Source organism: Tribolium madens, unplaced genomic scaffold (assembly GCF_015345945.1).
Source record: "Tribolium madens isolate multiple individuals breed KSU strain unplaced genomic scaffold, Tmad_KSU_1.1 Scaffold_19;HRSCAF=116;Tcas5.2_LG9, whole genome shotgun sequence".
NCBI lineage: Eukaryota > Metazoa > Arthropoda > Insecta > Coleoptera > Tenebrionidae > Tribolium > Tribolium madens.
In genome coordinates, this window is record NW_025400983.1 from 12,785,176 (window position 1) to 12,807,524 (window position 22,349).

General features: G+C 32.7%; 2 protein-coding genes across 17 annotated transcripts in view; both read right to left on the reverse strand.

Annotated features, from left to right (window-relative positions):
- Positions 1 to 5,792, reverse strand: part of LOC123010663 — a 10,506-nt gene extending 4,714 nt beyond the window's left edge. Inside the window, exons 1-8 of the mRNA XM_044407737.1 lie at positions 5,557 to 5,792; positions 5,375 to 5,511; positions 5,008 to 5,321; positions 4,441 to 4,959; positions 4,157 to 4,389; positions 2,723 to 3,109; positions 2,154 to 2,669; positions 1,810 to 2,104 (exon numbers count right to left, since the gene is read on the reverse strand). Coding sequence (XP_044263672.1) covers positions 1,810 to 2,104; positions 2,154 to 2,669; positions 2,723 to 3,109; positions 4,157 to 4,389; positions 4,441 to 4,959; positions 5,008 to 5,321; positions 5,375 to 5,511; positions 5,557 to 5,687 — 2,532 coding nt within the window. The 5' untranslated portion in view covers positions 5,688 to 5,792. The remainder of the gene's footprint in view (positions 1 to 1,809; positions 2,105 to 2,153; positions 2,670 to 2,722; positions 3,110 to 4,156; positions 4,390 to 4,440; positions 4,960 to 5,007; positions 5,322 to 5,374; positions 5,512 to 5,556) is intronic.
- A 6,278-nt stretch (positions 5,793 to 12,070) lies between these two features.
- The window catches only part of LOC123015785 (serine/threonine-protein kinase tousled-like 2), a 39,884-nt gene continuing 29,605 nt past the window's right edge, over positions 12,071 to 22,349 (reverse strand). For 7 of the 16 annotated variants that reach the window (XM_044415720.1, XM_044415731.1, XM_044415725.1 and 4 more), the window contains 9 exons: positions 18,511 to 18,604; positions 17,823 to 18,070; positions 17,512 to 17,631; positions 16,392 to 16,732; positions 15,827 to 16,336; positions 15,587 to 15,734; positions 15,098 to 15,348; positions 14,822 to 15,041; positions 12,071 to 14,070 (listed from right to left, as the gene is read on the reverse strand). In XM_044415720.1, coding sequence (XP_044271655.1) covers positions 13,852 to 14,070; positions 14,822 to 15,041; positions 15,098 to 15,348; positions 15,587 to 15,734; positions 15,827 to 16,336; positions 16,392 to 16,732; positions 17,512 to 17,631; positions 17,823 to 18,070; positions 18,511 to 18,604 — 2,151 coding nt within the window. In that variant the 3' untranslated portion in view covers positions 12,071 to 13,851. Of the gene's footprint in view, positions 14,071 to 14,821; positions 15,042 to 15,097; positions 15,349 to 15,586; positions 15,735 to 15,826; positions 16,337 to 16,391; positions 16,733 to 17,511; positions 17,632 to 17,822; positions 18,071 to 18,510; positions 18,605 to 19,380; positions 19,846 to 22,349 lie in introns of those variants that run through there. The other 9 variants (XM_044415724.1, XM_044415735.1, XM_044415729.1 and 6 more) reach the window with 5 other exon arrangements.

The window sequence follows — 22,349 nt, forward strand, 5'->3', positions numbered from 1 at the left end:
AAAAAAAAATATAAAAAACTTCTTTTAAAAATGAGCTTTTATCTGAAAAATGGACTAAATATAAAAAATATTTTTTACTGTCACAGAACATTTGCTTACACCTTAGAATTTTAAAATTTATACAAGCTTTGGGAGCGGTTATAACATAACGACTAAATTGCACAATTACTTATTTACTCAGTTCCCGCCCTCAAAGCTTTCTTTTTTAAATTTTAAAATCTTAGGGTGTAAGCAAATGTTCTCCTGACAGAAAAAAATTATTTCTTACTTTTTAGTACATTTTTCTAATAAAAGTTTATTTCTAAAAGACGTTTTTTATATATTTAGTTTTTAGAATTTTTGATTTTTAGATTTTATTGATTTTTGAATTTTTTTGATTTTTCTGTTTCTGAATTATAAGAATACAAAAAACGTCATTTGGTTCAATTTACAAATCATCAATTTCGCACATTTTTTCAATTTTTTTTTTCATAGCAATTTTATACGCCTAACAAACAACTTTGTAATAAAAAAATATCCACTAATTTTCCCAATGATAAAATCAATTTTTCCAAAATCCTAAAACAAACATTTTATGCATTTTTTCAGATGGCTAGGACCTAGATAAGAATGCGAAAATTGTTATATGTATTTAGTTGTTTGATGATTCAATTGAAAATCAATTTCATAATTTTTTTCAATAGTTCCAAAGAAAAAAACGCTCAAAATCGATTAGAGATCGACAGATAATTCAAAAAGGCATTTTAATTGTATCATCTTCTACCCGCGAGTTTACACCTAGAATACAAAACAGGTTGTTTCAGAACTCGCGCCACAGAGAAAAATTCCAAGTAAGATAAGATACCAGGAACATGGAGAAAATGTTTAAAAAATTGTATCTGTCAAAAAAAATTCACATTTGTTTTTTGACATTTGACATTTTTTTGTCTATTTAATGTTACTGATGATCGTGTATATGTTTTTCATAATTATTTAGTAATGGTACAAAAAAAATTCCAATAAAAGCCACAAATAACCTTAAACATAGTTACAGCTTCCTCGTTTCCTCTTCTAATAACCTGCAGCAAAAAAAAAATGGAAAATAATTTTTCCAACAGAAATAAATAGGATCAAAATGGAAATTTTAAACTCCCGAAACCTTTATAGATAAAATTTTTTAAACATTTTTTTCCATGTTCCTGAAAACCTAACATGCCATTTTTTATAGGGCGCGAGTTCTGAAACACTATATTTCGAAACCTTTAGAAAGGAAAGTTTTTCGGTAATTTCGGTAACATAAAAACACTTTTTTTAAAATTGACTGTTTATAAGAGTGCGAAAAACGTCATCTGGTTTTTCAAAATTGATCAACAAACGTTTGATACATTTTAGTGGTGACATGACCCTTGTAGAAGAAGAAGAAGAAGAAAGTCATTTGGTTCGATTTTAAAGTATTCTTTATTAGAAAACTGACTGCTCAAAACCGTGAAAAACGACTAAAATCGAGAGACCAATCCAAATAATTCGTTTAGTGTCTTGTTTTCTACAATTCTCCCAAAATAAGTGAAAAATTCATATTTCATATCTGAATCTTATTCAATCTTGCCAACTTAACTTTAACGACTTAGGCGAATTGTTAGAAATTTAATTGAACGCATGGTATTTTGTATATTCGTTAAAATTTTAGTCCAAATATAGACACATTGTTTGACAAATTTCCAAAAGCTATTAACGTTTTTATGTTTTCGTTTGCAGGTTTTTTTTTTACACTTTTTACAGTGGTACCAACATTAATAAAATTAAAAAAAACAGACTTTAAGATGAACATACCCCGTAGTCAGTCAAAGCGAGTGTATGTTTGCGACCACAACTAACACTCAAGACTTTGACTTTTAGGTCGAATAAAGTTTGGACTAATTTCGGAGGACTACTTTGAGTAAGAAGTGGACCCAGACCTAAACACCCGGAACTGGAGACCCCCATTGTGTAAAGACACGAATTTCGCACGACTGCAGCGTGTTCAAAGCCGCAACTCAAGTGATGCAAATCTGGCATTTTATTAATTAAAGATTCTTCGACAGGAGGCTCAGGAGGATCTGTAAAATCTAACAAATGGATATTGTATCTACAAATAAAAAAATGTAAAAACACTCAACTGGCAATTTATAACTTACTCGTCCTTATCCGTTTTCCCAATGAGTTTAATTAAAACGAACAAAAATGTCTCTATTAAATCTTTTATGGTAATTAAGGCCTTATCCGGATTTTCCATATCGACGGATTCTATAGTGGTGTCAAGACTAGACGAATATTTATTCGTGTAAAATATTTTGTTCACTAAAGGGATGACACATGGCTGACTCGGATCTAATTGTACGGCAAATCTTTGAAGAATGTCAACAGGAAAGGTGTCCACATTAGTGCGAACAAAATTAAAAATCTCTTTACTACTTTGAGGCAAAATCACAAGACTTTGTGTTAAACTCGGTTCAGAAAGAGCGAATAAAAATTCACGATCGTTGGGTCTTGGTGCTCTTGCACTTTGAAGTATTTGGCCAAAAGCTGTAACAACTTCAGGCTGTAAACCACGACATTTGGCTAATAAAGAAACAATGTTCCAATGACCGGCTTGGCAGGCAACGTTAACAGCTAAAATCTGGTCATAGAACTCTTCATAACGCAAGAAATTCCTGGAAAAACAAAAATTAAGATTTTACGAAATTTTTGAATATATTTCAGTTACATGAAATCTTTAGTGTTTGAAATTCGAGCCTGTCCGCCATGTCGGAGGATTAATTCGGTGTAGGCCATAACGGCTAAATTACCAATGTGGATTTTCGTTGCCATCGACATATCTACTCGACTTGCACTCAGACAAAGATGTACGAATTTAAGAAGAGTTCGACAGTCGGCTGAGATGGCAAGTTTGAGGACTCTTTTCAACAAATGGACTTTTGCTTGTTTATACAAAATTATACCAGAATGGAATGATCCTTTAGTAATCATTAAATCGCCACATGCTTCCAGTAATTGTTGTATATTTAAGCCGAAAATTATTGACAATCTTTCAGCTTTTTCCAAATCGTTATCAGCCGTAACAAAATGGACAAATTTGTTTATGGGAGAGCAACTAAAAATGATAAATTAATACATACATTAAAAATATTTTCAAAAAAAGTGAAAATAAAGGGTGAACTATCGCATATGTAAAGTTGAAAAACAATAACATTCAAGAAAAGTAATATATTTAATTACTATTTCCTTTCTATTTTAATGCCACAATAAGCATTTTGTGTAACACAAAATACAGCTTTGTAACACTTTTCGGCAACATTTAATGCAATACTTTTGCCGCACTGGCTGCATACTGTCGTTGTTAAGTGAAAAATTGTAGATCAACGTATTTCATCGACTAATGCAATTTGAGCTATTTTCAAGCGATTTGAGTACCCCATACGTCAAATGTTATTAATTTAAACTCTAAAATTTAATAAAAAAATGTTATTTACGAGTAAAAAGCGCCTAATAGAAAAAATTGTATAAATAACACGTGTTACAACCTCTCAGTGATACTCCGAGAACATCGGAAACAAAAGACCTAAGGTGCCTACATGATAATATGAAAAAAAAAGGCTTGAAAATAAAATCTGAACTCACTTTTCGAGAGTTGGTCCGACTCTTTTGAATCACGCTGTATACACTTATATAGGATTAATCAGTGAGTGATTTTAATTAATTAAAAAATTGGTTATGGAGGTTTTTCGCTCATTAATTCCGCATAAAAACAACTTTGCTTTCATACTAAATAGAAGCAACTAGATTTTTAATTCATTTCCTTTAGATATGAATATTGCGAATTTTTTATAATTCAATGAAAATCAATAAATCAAACTGAGTACAAAGAATTTTACTAATATTTGTTAAACAAAGTCTTATCTATAAGTGCAAATAAAATTGCATAATTTCAATGTAATTTTCTAATTCTAGGTATAGCAAGAAAATAATCACTTTTCAAAATACTCGTGTGTTTTTCAGTTTTAAAATATAAATAAACAGTTTCTTGCAAAAAATAAACTACTAATAAAGAAAAACCCTTGTTCCTACTTCTTGATAAAAAGTTAATAATACTGTTATCAAAGTTAAAGAAATGGTAGATAATGTAAATATGTAAACTTACCTAATCACAACTTTGTATACAGAAGCATTAGTGATAACCACACAAGTGTCAACTCTTGGTTTCTTTATGTTCAAATCCTCTACTGTTTTAGGCATTTCATAATGTTTTTCCTTCCTTTGTTCATCTTTATATTTTCTGCTTCTTCCCCAACTCAAGTCTGTCAACTTGTAAATATTCAAAATTTTCTCTTTTTCAATTATAAATTGTGCAACAAGCGCATCAGGATTGAATTTCTAAAAAAAATTATGTAAGAGAAAGAGTGATGACTAGAAATTAAAACTAACTGCATCGCCCTCCATTCTACACTCGGACAATTGAGTACTAACAATAGTAATAATATTTCTTTCATCATTAACAGTATAAATCAATTTATCAGTCAATAAAAGTGAACTTGTCCCATTCATCAACTTGTGGACAAACAACGGCGCTGAATCAACATCTACTCCATGTACAGTTAATAAACTTGTGGGTTTATAAAACGCAGAAAATAAGTAACGATTTCTTGCATATTGTGGTGCAAAAATAGTATCACAAAGACAAGGCAATAGCTCAGGACCTAAATGTGTGGATTCTGAATGTGAAGATTCACTTGCTGTATCACTTTGACTATCCCTTCTGCCACTTCTGGCCTCGACCAACCTTTGTTTTAGTGATGCCAACTTATCCACCCCCATTTGCTTCAAATTATACAATCTTGAGCGCGTCAAGTCATCTGATTGGTTTGTTGATTCAGGAGGCCATAAACAGCCAACTGAGTTTTGTTCAAGTACTAGACGCCATTGTTGACCGCTGTCTCCATTTATCTAATTTCAAGACATAAATCTAAGAATTAAGAAAAAATATATATTTACCAATAATGAAACTGAGTCTAGAGTATTGTCTTGACACAGTGAAAGTCCCGTCACAGTTTCGGAAATTGCACAACACCCCAAACATCGTCCATCAGTTAAGCTTATCAAAGCTATAGCCCCACTTTCGTAGCCTACTAAAGCATTCTGATTGCAATCTAAAGTTTGCCACCATACAACACATGTAGGTTTTGAATCTGGCGTTTGTGAATGCTTTGGGAAATGGGTTATATCGTTCAGAGACCATTTGCAGTCAATTTTTTGTTTTTTGTCTGTTAAACTCAATGCAGGAATTATGTACAAGGAACCATCAATTGCTGAAAAATAACAGTAAAAATTTTCTATTCTTGATTGTATTGTGGAGACACACAAACAACTAAAAGCCATGTTGCAGTAGGGTCGAAACAAACAGCTTGAATAACTTTATTTGAATCTGACAACCAAGGAACTCTCTTAATTACCGGAGGTAATTCACCGTAAGTGTAATGAAATACGACATCATTGTCACTACAAAAAATATTTCAGAATAGAAACATACTATTAACAATTTACCTTGTAATTAGAGCCAAAAGCTGTTTGACTCCACTCTCTATCCGAGAACACAGCCTGATTTTTATATTATTTAATATACACTTTAAAGTGAAGACATCCTGTGCAGCAGTCATCATCGTCACAAATACCATTTATTTGAATTGCTTACATTATTTATAACTTCATGTTTATGATTGTTTTACCTAAAAATCGATGTTATTAGACAACCTCAATCATTTAAAAATCTGACGTTTGACGTTTCTTTTTTGACAACTGACAGAAAGCAAAACTATATTTCCAGTGGCGTGGAATTTGCAGTACATTAAGTTTCAGTAAGTAAATATTTTTCAAAAAAACAGTAGAATGCTTGAAATCGTTAATTAGCTTCATGCTTGGAAAAGATCAATTTTGTCCAAAGTAAAGCATCAGTATTTATGTCCGTAATCCGTAAAAAGGGCCAAAGCAGTAAAACATAATTTTATCCACCGTAAAAATATCCAAAGTATTTTTGTCCAACGTAAGATAAGCAACCGTACTTTTGTCGACCGTAAAAATGTCCAAAAGTTTGCAGTGCTCTTTTCAGTACCAACAAAATTATCAAGTAGTTCTTATGAATTTTATAATGTATCTATGACAACAGTTGATATACATACCGGGTGTCCCAGGCACACTTGGATATAGGAGATTAAAATGGGAAATTAGTTTTTATTTTTTGCCGGCTGCAGGAGTAACAAAAATTAAAATCTGATTAATGAAGCTTGTAGTGTTCGACAAGGACGATCTTATAGACATTTTTGTCGATTCTCCAATTAACTCCAGTTCGGCGAAAATGGCTCTTGAAAAATTGAAATTTGAATTTGCGGGGTTAGTGTTACTAAGAAACGAACTATCAAGTCAAATTGTGACAAATTCTCCTTTGGCAACAATAATGACTTGATAGTTCGTTTCTTAGTAACGCTAACCCGGCACTACTAAAGTGCTTATACCCAGTTATCATGTATTCAAAAGTTTACAATTTTTTTTACGAAGTTGTGATTCATCCGCAGTTTTTTTTTCAATTTCCTTTAAAAATCAATCCTCTAAATGTGTTCTTTTTATTTTTTTTATTGTAACTAAACTTTTTGAAAACTGCCAACACCCAAACATGTTCCTAAATCGTTGGACTTTTTTTACGGTGGACAATTATAAGTACGAATGTTGATTTTTCTTTGAATCAATTTACGTTGGACAAAATTACATTGGACCAATTTACATTTTACGCTGAGATACTTTTACTTTGAATAAAATTCCTTTAGACAATTTTATGTGCATCCTCATGCTTCCAAAAATAATAGCATAAATAATTTTTTTATTTTCTCATTGTTTGAAAACATTTTATTAAAAATATTTTTACTAAATTGGTAACTAGCGTTTACAATTTACCGGAGTATTGTCATAACACTGTCACCACTGTCAAGCTGATAGTTTACATTTAATTTTGTTAAAGTTACATAACAATGGTGGCCCAAATTTAATGTCCGGCACTGTACTAGTATTTTTTGACCGCGTCTACCATCGGTAGACATAAAAAACTGGGACCAACATGACAATAAATCAAAAGTTTACACCACATTAGGTAAATTAGAATTTTTACAAATAAGGTTAGAAAAGTTATGTATGACATAATGTCAAAAACATCAAGTTAAAGTTCAGTAAGTATTTTAATGCTGTTTATACATTTACAAGACTTTAATAAATAACACAAATTGATCTAACATCTCTTTAGGTTCAAAGAAGACAGTCATCTTTAGATTGCTAACAATTTTTATTTTAAATTACAATTCAAAAGTTTATACACAAGATTGTGGATGTCACAACTTTTAATGTCCACTAATGGTATAGTCGATGGACAAATAAAATTGGGACAAAAATAACAATCACGTAAATTCAAAATTCACATATAAGGCGTTTGGAATTTCCCACTTTTATTTGTTCAAAGTCCCTTCTTTTAAGCCGAAATGTTTTCTTGCTACACCACTGCTTAACTCTTCCACCAAAGCAAGCAAAGTTGTGTCCGTGGTGTTCACTCAGCAAGGACCCATCATTTCCAAAGTCCTGAAATTTTTAAAATACGAAGTCTTACACAAAAAAAATATTTTTTGAAAAATAAATGTTTATTTTAAACGATGGCGAGATTCTTATTGAAGCAGATGTTATTGTCTAATTATTTTTTTCTTAATGTTTAAATAAGTTTGAAATTTGTCATTTAAATCTTTTTTCCTAATAGCATCTTTCCTTAGTGAAGTGAGAAACTTCCTATCTATATCTTGGGACTACGGAGAACTAATAAATACTAGAAAGCAAAACGAGAAACGAAATCGCCCGGGCTCGATTTTCTGTACCCAAAAAAATAAGAACATGCAGAGCAAAAAAATGAGGGGAGCTTCGAGCGTTATACCGGCTCGGGTCCAAATGATTTTAAATTAATTTTAATTAATTTAATAATTTTATATGCGTTAAGCTTTACATTCTTAAACTGACGACCAAATTTTTCACGAAAAATATGAGAAAAATTTAAAATATTTAAATTTTGTGTCCGTCCCGTATTTTTTAAAATGCTGCGAATACGATTACGATACGATACAAAAAAAAATGTAAGAAAAAAATGCTGTAGAGAATTAAATTACCTACAAAAACGTCTGCGAGACCATATCTCTATCTTTAACGATTTAATCCAAGACCAAAGACGTTCAAAGCCGCTCAAGCGACGGATTTCTTTAATTTTTTTGGGGATTGAGTGCTGGGGGAATACTTTAAAACAATTTAAACCTAAACCGTTAAAGACATATCAGTGAATAGAGTTTATTGTAGAAAATTAATTTCTAACTTAATTCTTTACAACCTTGTTTCTTACATTTTTTTTGTATCTTCAACTGTATTCACAGCATTTTGAAAAATATGGAACGCTGCAAAAATAAATAAGCAAAAATTTGAAAGTTTTTTAATGTAGTTTTCGATAAAATTTTTGCATTACCTTTATCTCGTTTAAACGGTTTGCAATCATTGCCCAGATGTTAATCTTTCAATGTTTGTATAAGACAAATATTACTCTATAAAAATAACCATCTCATAACAACTGACAAATTGTATTAAATTTTTTTTTAGGTTTTATACAGGGTGACCCAGGGGTTCGTGCACGCTCTATAACTTTTTTTCGCTCCAAGTTATCGACATGATTTTTTTTTCAAAGGATAGATACGACAATGAGGCACATTATAAAAATATTTCTATTCATATACAGGATGTCCCAAATAAGATACACAACTAAGTTCTGTTTTTTAATTTTTTATTACATTTCTGGATTCGCCACTAAATTGTCAATATAATGCACCTTGGTTTCTTAGACTTACCTGCAATAGTTTTTGACTTATGCCAATTTATGTGTCAAAATTACATCGTACATCGACCCACAAAAAATTCATAACTTTAAAATTATTCAAGATAATTTAACCAACATTTTTCCAGTCGATTCCTTAAGCTTTAGCGCATTTTTTGAGAAAAAGGCAAACTCGGAGTTGATGTTCCATCGGCTACTACGATTTTTTGAAAATGACAAAATACAAATGGCAATAACTCGTTTTTTTTTTAAATACAACACATTATATTTTATTGCATCATTACATGGCATTTTTTATGAGCTTTTTGTCGATGTAGGGTTTACGGGGTTAATCTTGTAAAATTTGTACGATTTTTACAAAATAAGAAATGTTGATGGTTTTTTCTAAAAAAAAAAGAATCGAGTAGGCTGCTGTCGTAAAATTTGACACTTTCATGTACTTTTAATAATTGTACACGTCAAATTGTCAATAATGAATTTCACTCGTGAAGAATTAGTGAATATGGTTTACTGTATTGGTCCTTTATTAGCAAGCAAAATGTACCGTCCTATCCTTATTGTTGGATAGGCAGAGGAGGTACTATTCCCTGGCCCGCACGATCTTCAGACCTAACTCCCCTCGATTTCTTTCTTTGGGGGTACGTGAAAAAAAAGTTTTCAGAGATCGTCCAACAACTGCAGATGATATGAAAAACAGGATCACGGAAGCCTTCCATTCAGTTGATGGAGCAATGCTTGCTAGAGTTCGGAGCTCATTTACTAAAAGACTAGCAGCTTGTGTGGAACATGATGGGACCTATTTGAGCAGTTTTTATAAGTAACCTTTTCTCAAAATTTTTACATTGTTTTCTATTAGTCATTTTTTCCTATTCTTGTAAAGATTATTAAAATTGTTTCCTTTATTGTGATGTACTCCTGTTTCTATTACAACTTAATTTTATTGAAACACATTTTTTTCAGAATTGCATAGATGTGTCAAACGATACCGGCCTACTCGATTTTTTTTTTCAGAAAAAAAACATCAACATTACTTATTTTGCAAAAATCTCATAAATTTTACAAAGTAGACCCCATGAATCCTATATCGACAAAGAGCTCATAAAAAATGCCATGCAATGATGCAGTAAAATATAGTGTTGTATTTGAAAAAGTCGGGTTATTGCCATTTGTATTTTGTCATTTTCAAAAAATCGTAGTACGCGATGGAACATGGACTCCGAGTTTGTCTTTATCTCAGAAGACGCGCAAAAGCTTAAGAAATCAACAGGAAAAAAGATGGTTAAATTATCTTGAATAATTTTGAAGTTATGAATTTTTTTGTGGGTCGATGTACAATGTACGATGAAAAAAAAAATCATGTCGATAACTTCGATAGAAAAAAAGTTTGCACGCACGCCTGGGTCACCCTGTATGTATAGGTTACTTATGTAAAGTGTGTTTTTTTTTAATGGAAATTACCAAGTCAAAGCTTTGGTGAAAAAATTATGTGTTAATTTACAATAATGAAATTATTACAAAATTTAAACAAAAAAATCATGGAATTATTTTTATCTGCAAACGTTACAAAAGTGACCTTTTTATGACTAAATGACACAAGTAAATGTTTTACCTTTCAGGGATAGAGTAAAAACTCGTTTTTTCACTTAAGCGTTTTTACTTTTACCATTACCAAAATTTTGACTTTTATGAATTTGTGTGCCTGCTTGCTCTCTGAAAGCGCTATAATTGAATACCTGAGGACAGACATTATTACTTATATATAAGGTCTAAAGACAGAGTTCCGTGCTAATAATTTTGTTGTACTCGTAAACACACCGCAAGTAAGTACAATGTTGTAGACAAAAATGAGGTTCTTGCTACAAAAACTTTGAAGAAAAAGGATGTATATACAAAAAAAAGTTATTTAGCAAAAGATTCAAGCGGGTATTGTGATGATAGACAATAAATTTTGTGTAATTTATTGAAATCAGCTCAAAGTTGATGCACAAGACACAAATTTAATTGCGTTATTTCCGAGGTTCTTTCTCATTCTAAATTGAAATGTTTAGCAAATCTGCATTACAAATTGCGTCTACATTTTAACAGGCCCTCTTTCTTACTTCCTGCTTGCGAACTATTCGTTTCTAAATTTCTAAAAAACTGTTAGCGGTACCGAATTTGTTCCTTTTTTTGGTGTCTCGTCTCTAAATTTTCTCAGACGATTTTTTGTATTGACGTTTAATGACAAACTAATTCAAAAAACCGGAACTGCAAACTTCCTTTATTAAAATTACCATGAATGAATTTACTAGTGGTGCCAATGTTAAGACTGTTTGGCATTTCTATTAAAAAAACAGGCTTTAGATTCGCTTTACTATGACAATATTTAGGAAAGGATGCCACTGGTCCGCGTCCCCTCTTATGTTTACGCGCAATCTGACTTCGCCCAGGTGTGTACTTCTAGATTTTATCCCATTATAAAACACAAAAACTCACAAATACGACTCGGATTTAAACCGAAGTCTCCCCAGTTGCTGGTCGGTTGCTTTTCTTACTAAGCTACCAAGCCCTTAGTAAGTTTTTCTGTTCTTTTGAATGGTCCAATACTGTAACAAAAATGTAATAAACAAATCCTAAAAATATTGAAATATTTCTTAATAATGAAAGATACAATTGTGGGCTTTGTCAACCTTATTATAAATAAATATGCGAATAAAAGTGCAACGAAAGAAAAAAACACTAGTCTAAATAAGAATATTGTTAGGCTACTATACCTGAATTATAAACTACAAATGAAATGAATGAGAAATCAGGAATTAAATGCACACCAAAATTCTCGTTGTAAATTTGGAAAATGAAAGTATCTGTACTTACAACGTTCTTTTATTGATTTTGTAATCTACAATTGAAATGAAATATTGTACATTAGTAAATTACAAAAACAAACATGTTTACTATGTACACTATGTTGCAAGTATGTGTCTTATTTGCTGCAGTCCTTAAGTTTATATCTGTAACTAAAATGTAAATAGTAGAAAAGAAAATAATCTTTTTTTAATATAACTAATAAGCTCCTCACCTTCACTGTTTACCGAATTTAATGTGTGGGGTGGAAAAAAATATGCTTTAAATTTAGTAAAGTTATATTTTATAATAAAATTGAAGAAGAAATAAATTAACTTGGTTTTGAAAACTTTTACTGTGTATTCATACACACTTATTTACAACGGTAGATATACCAAAGAAAAAACTGTGAACGTTGTATAAAATAAAAGTATAGATACAAGTACATAAACAATAAAGTAACGATACATTTTGCGGTTTTTTTTTGCTACTAAGACATGACTTCTTAGTTAATTTCTTATCACAATGTCTGTGGCGCACCACCCACACAAACAGCACAGTATAAATAAGTAACATGTATTTTAATTATTTGCGAGTTTTACTTATATCGGACATGTTTGGCATTCACTTCTTATATTGCAGCTTCAATATATTTACAAAACAATAATGACGAAGAATGTACGTTGACCTCTACACAACCCTAAATTATTCAGCATCTGCAATGTACACTGTGCACTGTACAAACTAGGTCCGTACATTTCCACATCACTTGGTACATTTTTAAACAACTGTTCAGATCGGATATTTGAGACATTTTCATGGAAAATTTACAATAACCCCACTATATAAATAAGCTTTCAAATATATACACCCCGAAAGCGGGTTACATAAACTAGACTTATACAGTGCGGCACTTGCTTACAGAACACCGACGTTTTTTGAAATTATATCAAGCTGCCAATTTAGAAATGTTGCGGATACCGCAACAATTACCGATTCTACCATTATTACAAGTTAAAAAACGGTGATTAACTAAATTCTTTCATAAATTTTGATACACTATATACTGCTAATAATTCTACCATCTTTTCCTCTAATAAAATTGATTTCAAGACCTCTGTTTTTCAAGATCACTTTGCATGAATGATAACAATTGGCAAATGTGATTTCAAAAAACGTCACATTTTAACCACGAATAAACCAATAAATCTGCGGTTAAATAACAAATATAAAGTTATGTATTCGTACATGTCGATAATAGAAAAAAATGTCGTTTATGTAAAAATCACAATATTGTTAGTGCCGTCCACTGTATATCGCATAAATAATTTAACATATTGAGGTTATTGATTTCAATCTCATATATTACTAATATTTACGCCCTAACAATGTAAATTTTAGATGTGTAAAACGAACCTGTCTTAACAAAAATGTCTCAAAAAGCTGCTGGGAAAAAATGAGCTTATTAAATACGTTTCAATTTCATTTAATAAGCGACCATTTTTACGTTATGTGGGGATACAAACATGAGCCTTCTGTATATGATACACTATTTAATGAAGAGGAAACAGGACGCAGCGAACCAAATACACACTATAGTACAAAGCAAGGTCACTTCAAAAAATAACTTAATAATGTTCTAGGACTATAGCTTAGAAAGAAAACATACAGACTATTGTTCTTTTTCTGTGCTGTACTGGACTGAGACTTTGGTTCTCATTATAAAGGTAGATATTTAACCAAATGTACACATATATGTATAATATTGCGTTTAATCCATACATATGAGGAAAATAGCCAGAGAGAGCGAGTTATACAAATAACAGTGTTGCTTTAGAGTACACTAAGATTCTAGTTCGATTCAACCTTTATAACAAAAACCCTTGAAGGGAAGCGTAAGCAACAAGAGAAAGAAGTTGAAGGAGTCCTTAGATCGCACACACGGGGCGTCTTTTACAACATTCGCACTCGAAATAACAACATTTTCACCACGCAACTTGTTCAATCTTGATTTCAGCGTCCCACTAAAATCGTCAATAATTATTAACTAATGTACGTTTTTATGAGTAGTATTTTAGACATATGAATTAAATAACTTAAATAAACACAGCACTGCACTAAGATGAAGAGGAGGCGTTCATTGCCCCAAATAGTCCCGTCGAAAACGAGCCCGCCTGTTGTTGTTGCTGTTGCTGCTGCTGTTGTTGCTGCTGCTGCTGACTTGATGCTACTCTCGAATGTTTAGGCATAGGGGGCTGCAAATATTCGTGTTTGGCTAGTGATAAAACGTCAATACGGTCCTCCTTTCTATACGCCAGACAGCTTCGAATAAAACTCTGCAACAATAACAAGACAATAATACACAGTTTTCATTAATTCGTAAAGTTTAACATAATACTAAATGTTAATCATCTAATTTTTATTATTACTAAGATTTATTTGTACATAAAAACAATCATAAAAAATAAAAATAATTGTCTTTTTTTTCTTGGTGTGTAGTCAAGTTGAAATTACAATTTCTCTGGCTGAGGCGTATTATTACTAACTTTCATTGGCGATCTATTTAATAATTAATCTTTTCTAAGAGATTTTACTCTTGCATTTGCATTTTTTATATGCAGGTTGTTAAAGTAAAAAAATATTAAAAATCATTAGGTGAAATTACGGCGTCTAAATAGCCCATGAAAAAGATTTAATAATACATTTAAGCAAAAGAAATTGAAAATAATACTTTGTTTTGTTTAAGTGATAATATTTAATATTCGTTATTTCAGTCACTTCAGACAAAAAAGCAATATAAAGCTAATTTCTCCATTTTTGGTATTGGCTGAATAGTTAAATGAACTTAAATGAAGAGAACACTAGCAAATATCAAAGATTAAAATTATCGATGTTTCAAGTTACGAATCGAAACATGCTAAAATCAATTGACCTGAATTAATAATGGTAGACAAATACTTTTATAATCGTAAAAGTTTAATAGCAAACATGGATCTGGTCATTAGGCAACATTTATGACGCAGATAATCTTAATATTCGTATAAAATAAAACTTGATTTAACGCAACATGAATATAATTTTACTCACCTTAGCTTCATTTGTTACTGCCGGTTTATTAGCAAACTGAACTTCTGTCGCCTTTAAAATCGTATTTTCTTCTAAAATTGTAGCTTGAGATTGGTTGTGCCCGAACGGTTTCTTGCCATATAGACATTGATAAAAAATTACGCCCACGCTCCATACATCCACTTTCGAAGAAATTTTCGGAGGATTCTTCCCAACTACAAAACATTCAGGAGGAAGATACCTAAAAGAAGAAAATTAGCCTTTCGATTTACAAAACCAACACTATCAAAACCTTACCAATAGGTACCAGCTCCTTGCGATGTGAGGTCCATACCGTGGTCAGGGTTGTAGTTTTCCTCATCCATTACTTTACTCAAACCGAAATCGGTAATCTTGATTTCGCCACAGACATTACCTTCCGTGAGCAAAATATTGCCAGGTTTGAGATCGTAATGAATCACGGGTGGCTTAATCTCATTCAGGTACTTTAAAGCTGACACAACCTGCATTATTATAGATCTCGCTTCTCTCTCCGGTATTGTCTTATGCTGAAAACAAACACATTATGATCAAATATCTGAAAATTGAATAAACAAAACAGAATGACGTTAGAGGAATCAGTCCCGTCTTGAAACATGTTAACCACCACAGGGTATGTCTGGCACAAGAATGTCATCACAAAACAAACTAAATAAATATATTTTTTAAAGAATTAGTTTGCAATTTAAACATTCTTTAACTCAAAACTATAGTTTCTTAATTATAAGAAAAAGAAAAAAACCTCACCTGCTTTAAATAAAAATCAAGATCATGACCATCACAATATTCTAGAACTGTACAGAAGGAATTTGCATCTATTTCAAAAACATCATATAATTTTACTACACGAGGATGATCTAAAGCCTTATGGATATTGTACTCCCTTAACGCGTGCCTGGAAAAAAAAACATTTATCATTTAATAGATAGATTATGGAAAAAAGTAAAAATAAAGTGAATAAAAATGACGTTGATTTTTACCACTCACTTGATATAGTTGGCTTTTTTATCTTCTTTCCAGTCTTTATTGAGTTGGTGAACTTTACAGGCCACATATCTCTGTTCTTTAAGGTCAAAAGCCTTATGCACTTCACTAAACCCACCCTTGCCCAACAACATTAACAACAAATATCTATCATTGAGCACTGGATGGTTATTAAACCTAGACTGATCCTCGTTGTGAATACGTTTCAATTCCCTTATGTGAAGATTACGTTCCCGTTCGAGCTTCTCCATCTCTAATTGAAGATCCGAATCTTCCTTTTTCAAGGCGTTTTGTCTTAATTTCAAGATTTCGTCAGCTTCGTAATACTCTTGCAGTGTCAAAGAACCGGGAACAGCATCTGGCTTCAAAAAACCCGAATCCGTCCCGTTATGCATAGCGTTCGAATTATTTCTTTTCCTACTACTTTCATTGTTTGAAGGCCTCTTCTTCAACAATAACTTTTTTTGTCTGTCGATTTCTTCCCGTTCCGCCGTTATTTCTTCCTGCCGCCTGCTTAAACAGACACTAGATTTAATACACAATTCTTAACTAGGTACGTTTAAACTACCTCGCTAACTCCTGAAACGCGTGTCCATCAGTCCAGTTTTCTTGAAACGTCGCCCCTACCCTTTGAGTTACAAATTGTCCCAGCCTTAGCCTATTCTGCATACATTTTTGTCGTGCTTCTTTCTTCTCTATCGAACTTTTTTCTTTGAGCAGTTTCTTTACTACCTCGATGCATTTATTTATTTGCTGTTTATGTTGGTCCGTCGCTTTTTGTTGGGTTGATATTTGGTGTCGATATTCTTCATTTTGCCGATTCAGTTCTTCAATTTTGTTATTTCGAACTTCGAGATCCGATGACGCTTGCGTCTCGAACTCTTGTATCCTCTGACACGTTAATTCAGTCTGAAACACAAAACAAAAACATTATTAAAAATTCTAAAAGTAATAATTTAACAAGCAAGCAACGGTCGTTTCAGTTGGTAGTGCATGTTATCATATAATCATTGTGATCATACAGTGGTGATTAGTTTTCATCATAAATAAAAAAAAATAAGCCTCCACAACAGTTCGCCATATTATTTTACTTCTGGCGAAAACGTTATTAATAACTTCACAAGTGTGCTCCAAAATAGATTTATCACAATATATATTTGTTAAACAATGAAATGTGAAAAACAAGAACAGTTTCGAATTAATTGTAGACATTCTCTGTGCCAAATTCACATTATTCAGTCTATACTACCACCAAATTATAACAGAATTTGAAAGAAGAATAACTAAACGCCTTCCAATACTTCTAATACATAATAATAACAATAATTTTAGAAGTCACTTAACTACTGAACGCTCATAAAACAAAAAAAAAGTATGACTAACATTTTTTTAAGCAAAAAAACTGTTTTCTCTTGTTGAATAATATAAAATGTAAATTTTGTAGAAAATATTGTAAAATCTGCAATAACAATTACCTTTACTTTAAATACAGAACAAAGTAAACAAAGCAAAGTTCATAGATTTATTATACGATAACAATATTTTAATAGAATAAAAAGTGATTAGCAATCAAACAAACCGACTTTGTTGGATAAAATATTCCATTTATGACAGTTTTAAATAGATTCGTTTTTTGTAGTGGAGGCCACTTAGGTAAAAAAAATAATCAGGACAAGAGATACACATACCTGTACTTGTTTGTTAACCATAACAGGCAGGGGCAACCGAGGCGGTTGTTTATAAAAATCATAAGGAACCGTAGTGACTTGGGGGGATGGCAGACCCACCTGTTGAGGTGATGGAGGAAACTGTAACAATAAAACTAAATAACAAAACATTTAAAATAACTCCATATGTTAAATTAATACAACTATTGCCTATTTGTAATCAGTTGGTAGTGCATGATCGAAAAATAATCATCAGTTCATACATGGGTGAAACTGTCATCATTATACATTTGGCCATAGTACCAATAAATTGTGATTAGTGATTTACTTACCATTGGGTAAGGAGTTTGTTGAGGCGACGGACTTTTCGCCCCTCCGTGTCTAATAGGACTATTTCCAGAATGTTTAAAGTAATCATTAATTTTTTTATCCGAGGTAGCGTTTCGCACGCCTTTTACGGGCGCACCGCCACTGTCGTCGGCTTTTCTTTTCCTCTTCCTTTCGGAAGGAGTTCTCGGCACCTTCTCCGGAGTATTGGGGTCCACCTCTTTATCGCTATGAGACGAACCTTTAAGAAAAACTAGATAAATAATATTTTAGACAATTGCCCCAATCTCGATAGGAACAAATCGGAATTTCATTGTCCTCGATTTGTTCACCTCATTGCATAATTTGCGTTTCTAAAATGTTACTTTTGATGTTACAGTACACGAAGGAAATCATCCTATATCCGATACTGGTATTACTAAAAATATCGTGTATATAAATATATTTCAACTGTTCCAAGAATAAACCAGAGGATGATAATTCCCCAAAACCGTTTTAAGGAAACGAATAATTTCTTTTCAGTTAATAGAGTGGCACTTGTATCTAGTTTCTATGTTGAAACTTGATATAAGCAGCGACAATAATGTAAAAACAACTTAATAAATGTTTATTTTCAAGGTGAAAATGGTCTATACCGCTATTACTTATAAATGTAAACTGTCTCTCTTCCAAATATGCAAAACTTTAATATACCTGTACTCATATTGGAGTCTTGGCTATGTACGGGTTGATGGGTTGTGTTGATCGTAGACTGCGGTGCCATCTGTATCTGAGATCCAGCTGACATCTGAAACAAGAACAATAATTCGGATGAGTCTGGCAAATTTTGATCTCTCGTTTTAAAATTGTACAATCAGTGAAGTATGCGGCGGACGTTTTCAGGTTTGTCAGTAGTAGCGGTATCGTGAAGTGAATATTTTGCTTGTCGAAAGAAATCCGCGGATTCGCACACTCGACACCGGAATGTATTACGGCTTGTCCATTTTAATGTAAACTCCATATTAAAACGAAACTGTAACCAATTCGCGCAGGATCATCGTCCACGTCATTTCGTCATTGATGGAATAGAAATTCAAACTTGAAACTTACACCTACTACCAGCTACACTACGATCAAGCGGACATGATCGTGTTATACCTGACACGGTGTGAAGACTCTCGTCGCTCTTGGTTTTAATTGGCGAGAGAGTTGAAGGAACTATTTTTTCATCGTCTTTAATAATACTACTACAACCGACTTAACAAACGTCAACATCAAAACTAAAATGAAATGAGTCACTAGTCACCGATTTAGACTGCACGCAGGGAGAACTCGAATTATTCTTCTGTGTACTGTTTGCGTCGGTTTACGTTAAAAGGGTCCGTGTGCGCTATAAGCCCAACAATCCCATTATACGGCGGGCGACAAGATAACATTTTTTTTTATTCAAGTTAGCAACATTATGTTCGAGCACATTATTCGTAAAAAAATGTTTTTTATCACACGTACAGTTTATAATTTGGCCGATAAGAACGCCAGCGATAACGTTATGTCTTTCCTACTAAGCGACGCCCCAAAACTTACCAGTATCGAGCACAAGGTAGGCAAGCATTCGTAACACGACTGATATCATCTGCTTCCTCTGATGTTACATATAGACTAGCATCAGCAACTCACGGATAGTCCACAGAAAATACCCACAATATCTAACGAAAACACATCAAAATGTTGGTTACCAACAACCCTTCGACCAGATTTCAAAAACACGTTTTTCAAATACAAACCTTGAATAACCAGCTAAAAATCTGAAAGAACTTTCTTCGACCTTAGAAAGCTAAAACTTGTCCTATTTAATGCCTTACACGATATTTTGCAAATTATGACCTTTAAGTTTCAATATTAAATTTCGTTACTTTACACAAAATATTTCTTATCGTTTGTTATTCATCTAAAACAGTCACGGTCACAAACATCAAACCCGAAAGTCCACGTCAAAACCGAACAAGATAAGCTAAAGATTGCCAACGAAAACAATACCAAATGATAAAAAAACTGAATTGATTTAAAGTAAATGAGAAATTTTAGCTTTAAGAAAGTAAACCTTTAATCTATCAAAATATTCAGCAAAAACAAATTTCTTATCATTTCATAATTTATTGGATAACATCAAAATATGATGTACTAGACTTAATTATCGAATTATCGTAAAGTGAGACAACGGATGTTATTTATAAAAACATGTACTCAAGAGGAGTGACATAAAAAATCATCTTATTATCCTTGACCTCTTGTAACATAACCCAAAAACTTTCCTCGTTTTTTTGAATCAAGATCGAAGCAATTATGAATGAAAACGTACCATGTTCTACATTCAAAAATTAAATATTTTTATGCCCAAACCAACACCTACACCATAAAAACGAAATTCTTATTATTCTAACATGAAATGTGATGGGTTCCTACCTACGAAAGTAATAAATAAAGAGGCACCCATTTAGGAGGTAAAATATAAACCATAACCAACGTTTCTCCTTATGTACACTTTATTTAGTAATGCCTTGAATACAACAGAAGTAGGGGTTGCCAGATCGTATACACCACTATACAAAAGCACCACTCTACTATACTCAAAGTTCAAATCAAGCACTTTAACAATCTTATTAAAAAATCTCTAAAACTCGTCCTCAATATTATAAATAACGAAAAAACTAAAACAAGCCAAGCTATAGTTATATCGTATCACCCAACACCATACGTAAACATCAAGCATGGTTGAAGTGAAATAATTTCCTTGTCACGGACTAATCAATGCAATATGCTCGTGAGTCTGCTTACGCCATCATCACATTATTGGACTTGGGGGCCCGTTGTGGCAGCACAGAACGGCCAGACATTTTTAGAATGGCTAATAAAGCAAAGGCCTCCTCCTTGGCGTTCATCGACTACTTACTACTGAGAGAGCTGTGTGTGCGACCATTCAGACCAGGTAAAAGACATATAATAGAATGCTTAATAATGTAGGTTATCGACCCATACGAACACCAACCGGCCGGGCTCACTTCCAACTGCAGAGACTTCGGAAAAGCTCGCCATATTTTTTTTGAAAGTGCTATACACGTATCACGCACAATTCACATCGACAAGTTCGCAGCAAACATGACTATTTTAGGAGAGAGACACTAGTTTGGAAAAAAAATCGAGAAAAATCGGTTGTAAAAAGCGTATAGAATAAGGTTTTGATGCTTTACATTGCTTAGAGCATTCGGCATAAGAAACTAATAAGCAGTCCATTTGAAACATTAAATCTGAATCAGTTTCTTACGTACGTCATTTTGGGCGTGTATATAAGTTCTCGATTTCGCTAACATCAGATTGAAACAGTGGTGGAAGAGGGAGAGGAGGGTGCAATATTGATTATTCCGGAGAAGTTGGACACCCCTATCGTGTACGCGACCTTTCTGTAAGTACACTCGCACACCGACACTCTTGGTTGGCTGTTTAGAAAAGGCACATCTTGGTCGGTTAGCATTCAATTATGAACGGAACTGTACTCCGAGACTAGCGTTATTAGGGAAAAGGATATTCAACGGAAGAAGCCCACCTGATGTTTTCGGTTCGAAAGAACAGAAATCCTCTACTCAAAATTATTGCGTCTGTCATCAAATAAAAATTAAAAAAATCGCGTGTAGAAGTGTCGAGCATGAGTGCTTGTCCACTCCCATCAACTCCACGCAATCTCGATCACGACGTCGCCTACTCACATGGAAAAGAGTTCGTGACGCGACCAATAATCACAAAAATTTGCAACGAGGAAAAAACGTTTTACTTAATTATAATCAGGATGATTAAGAATCGGCGATAACCTCCCTGGAAACGAAGACTGACAACAAGAATAAGCAGTCGATACTGTTGACGACGGATTGCAAATCAACCAAAACTTCTAAAAAACTTTCACTTGATTAAAGAATGCAAGTTTAATTGAATGGCCGATGTGTGTTCATGTTGCCAACACAATTACAGAGGTGGACATCGATATTTTGAAATCCTGTGAATCATCAACCATATTCTTGCGCAAACAATGTCTTTTAAGCCAACTTTATAAGGATGGGAAATTTCACGATTCGCAAGAAAATGAAAAGTTATCATAGATAAGTCTTCACCAATCCAATGGTACCTCCTAGGCGACACTAGAAAGTAACTACAATTTTATCTCCATATTTATTTAAGAAGATGCCTTATCATCATCACTCCGCAAAATGGAGTGTAAAAATTGCTAAAGTTTTAATGTACGTTAAAAATTGCTTTAATATTACAACAGATAATCCCAATCACAAACTATAAACATATTTTGACCGTAAACTTACTAAAAATAGGCCGATTTCGTTTACAATTTACGATATGCTGCTTATAGAATTTGCCATCCACAAAAAAATCCACCCACAATTCCGTTAATTTCAAAAAAACAATGTTGATTAAAAAATAAATAAACAAAGAAAGAAATAAAATACGTAAAATCAAACTGAACCGAATTATTTTCTTTTGATTCCGTGTTG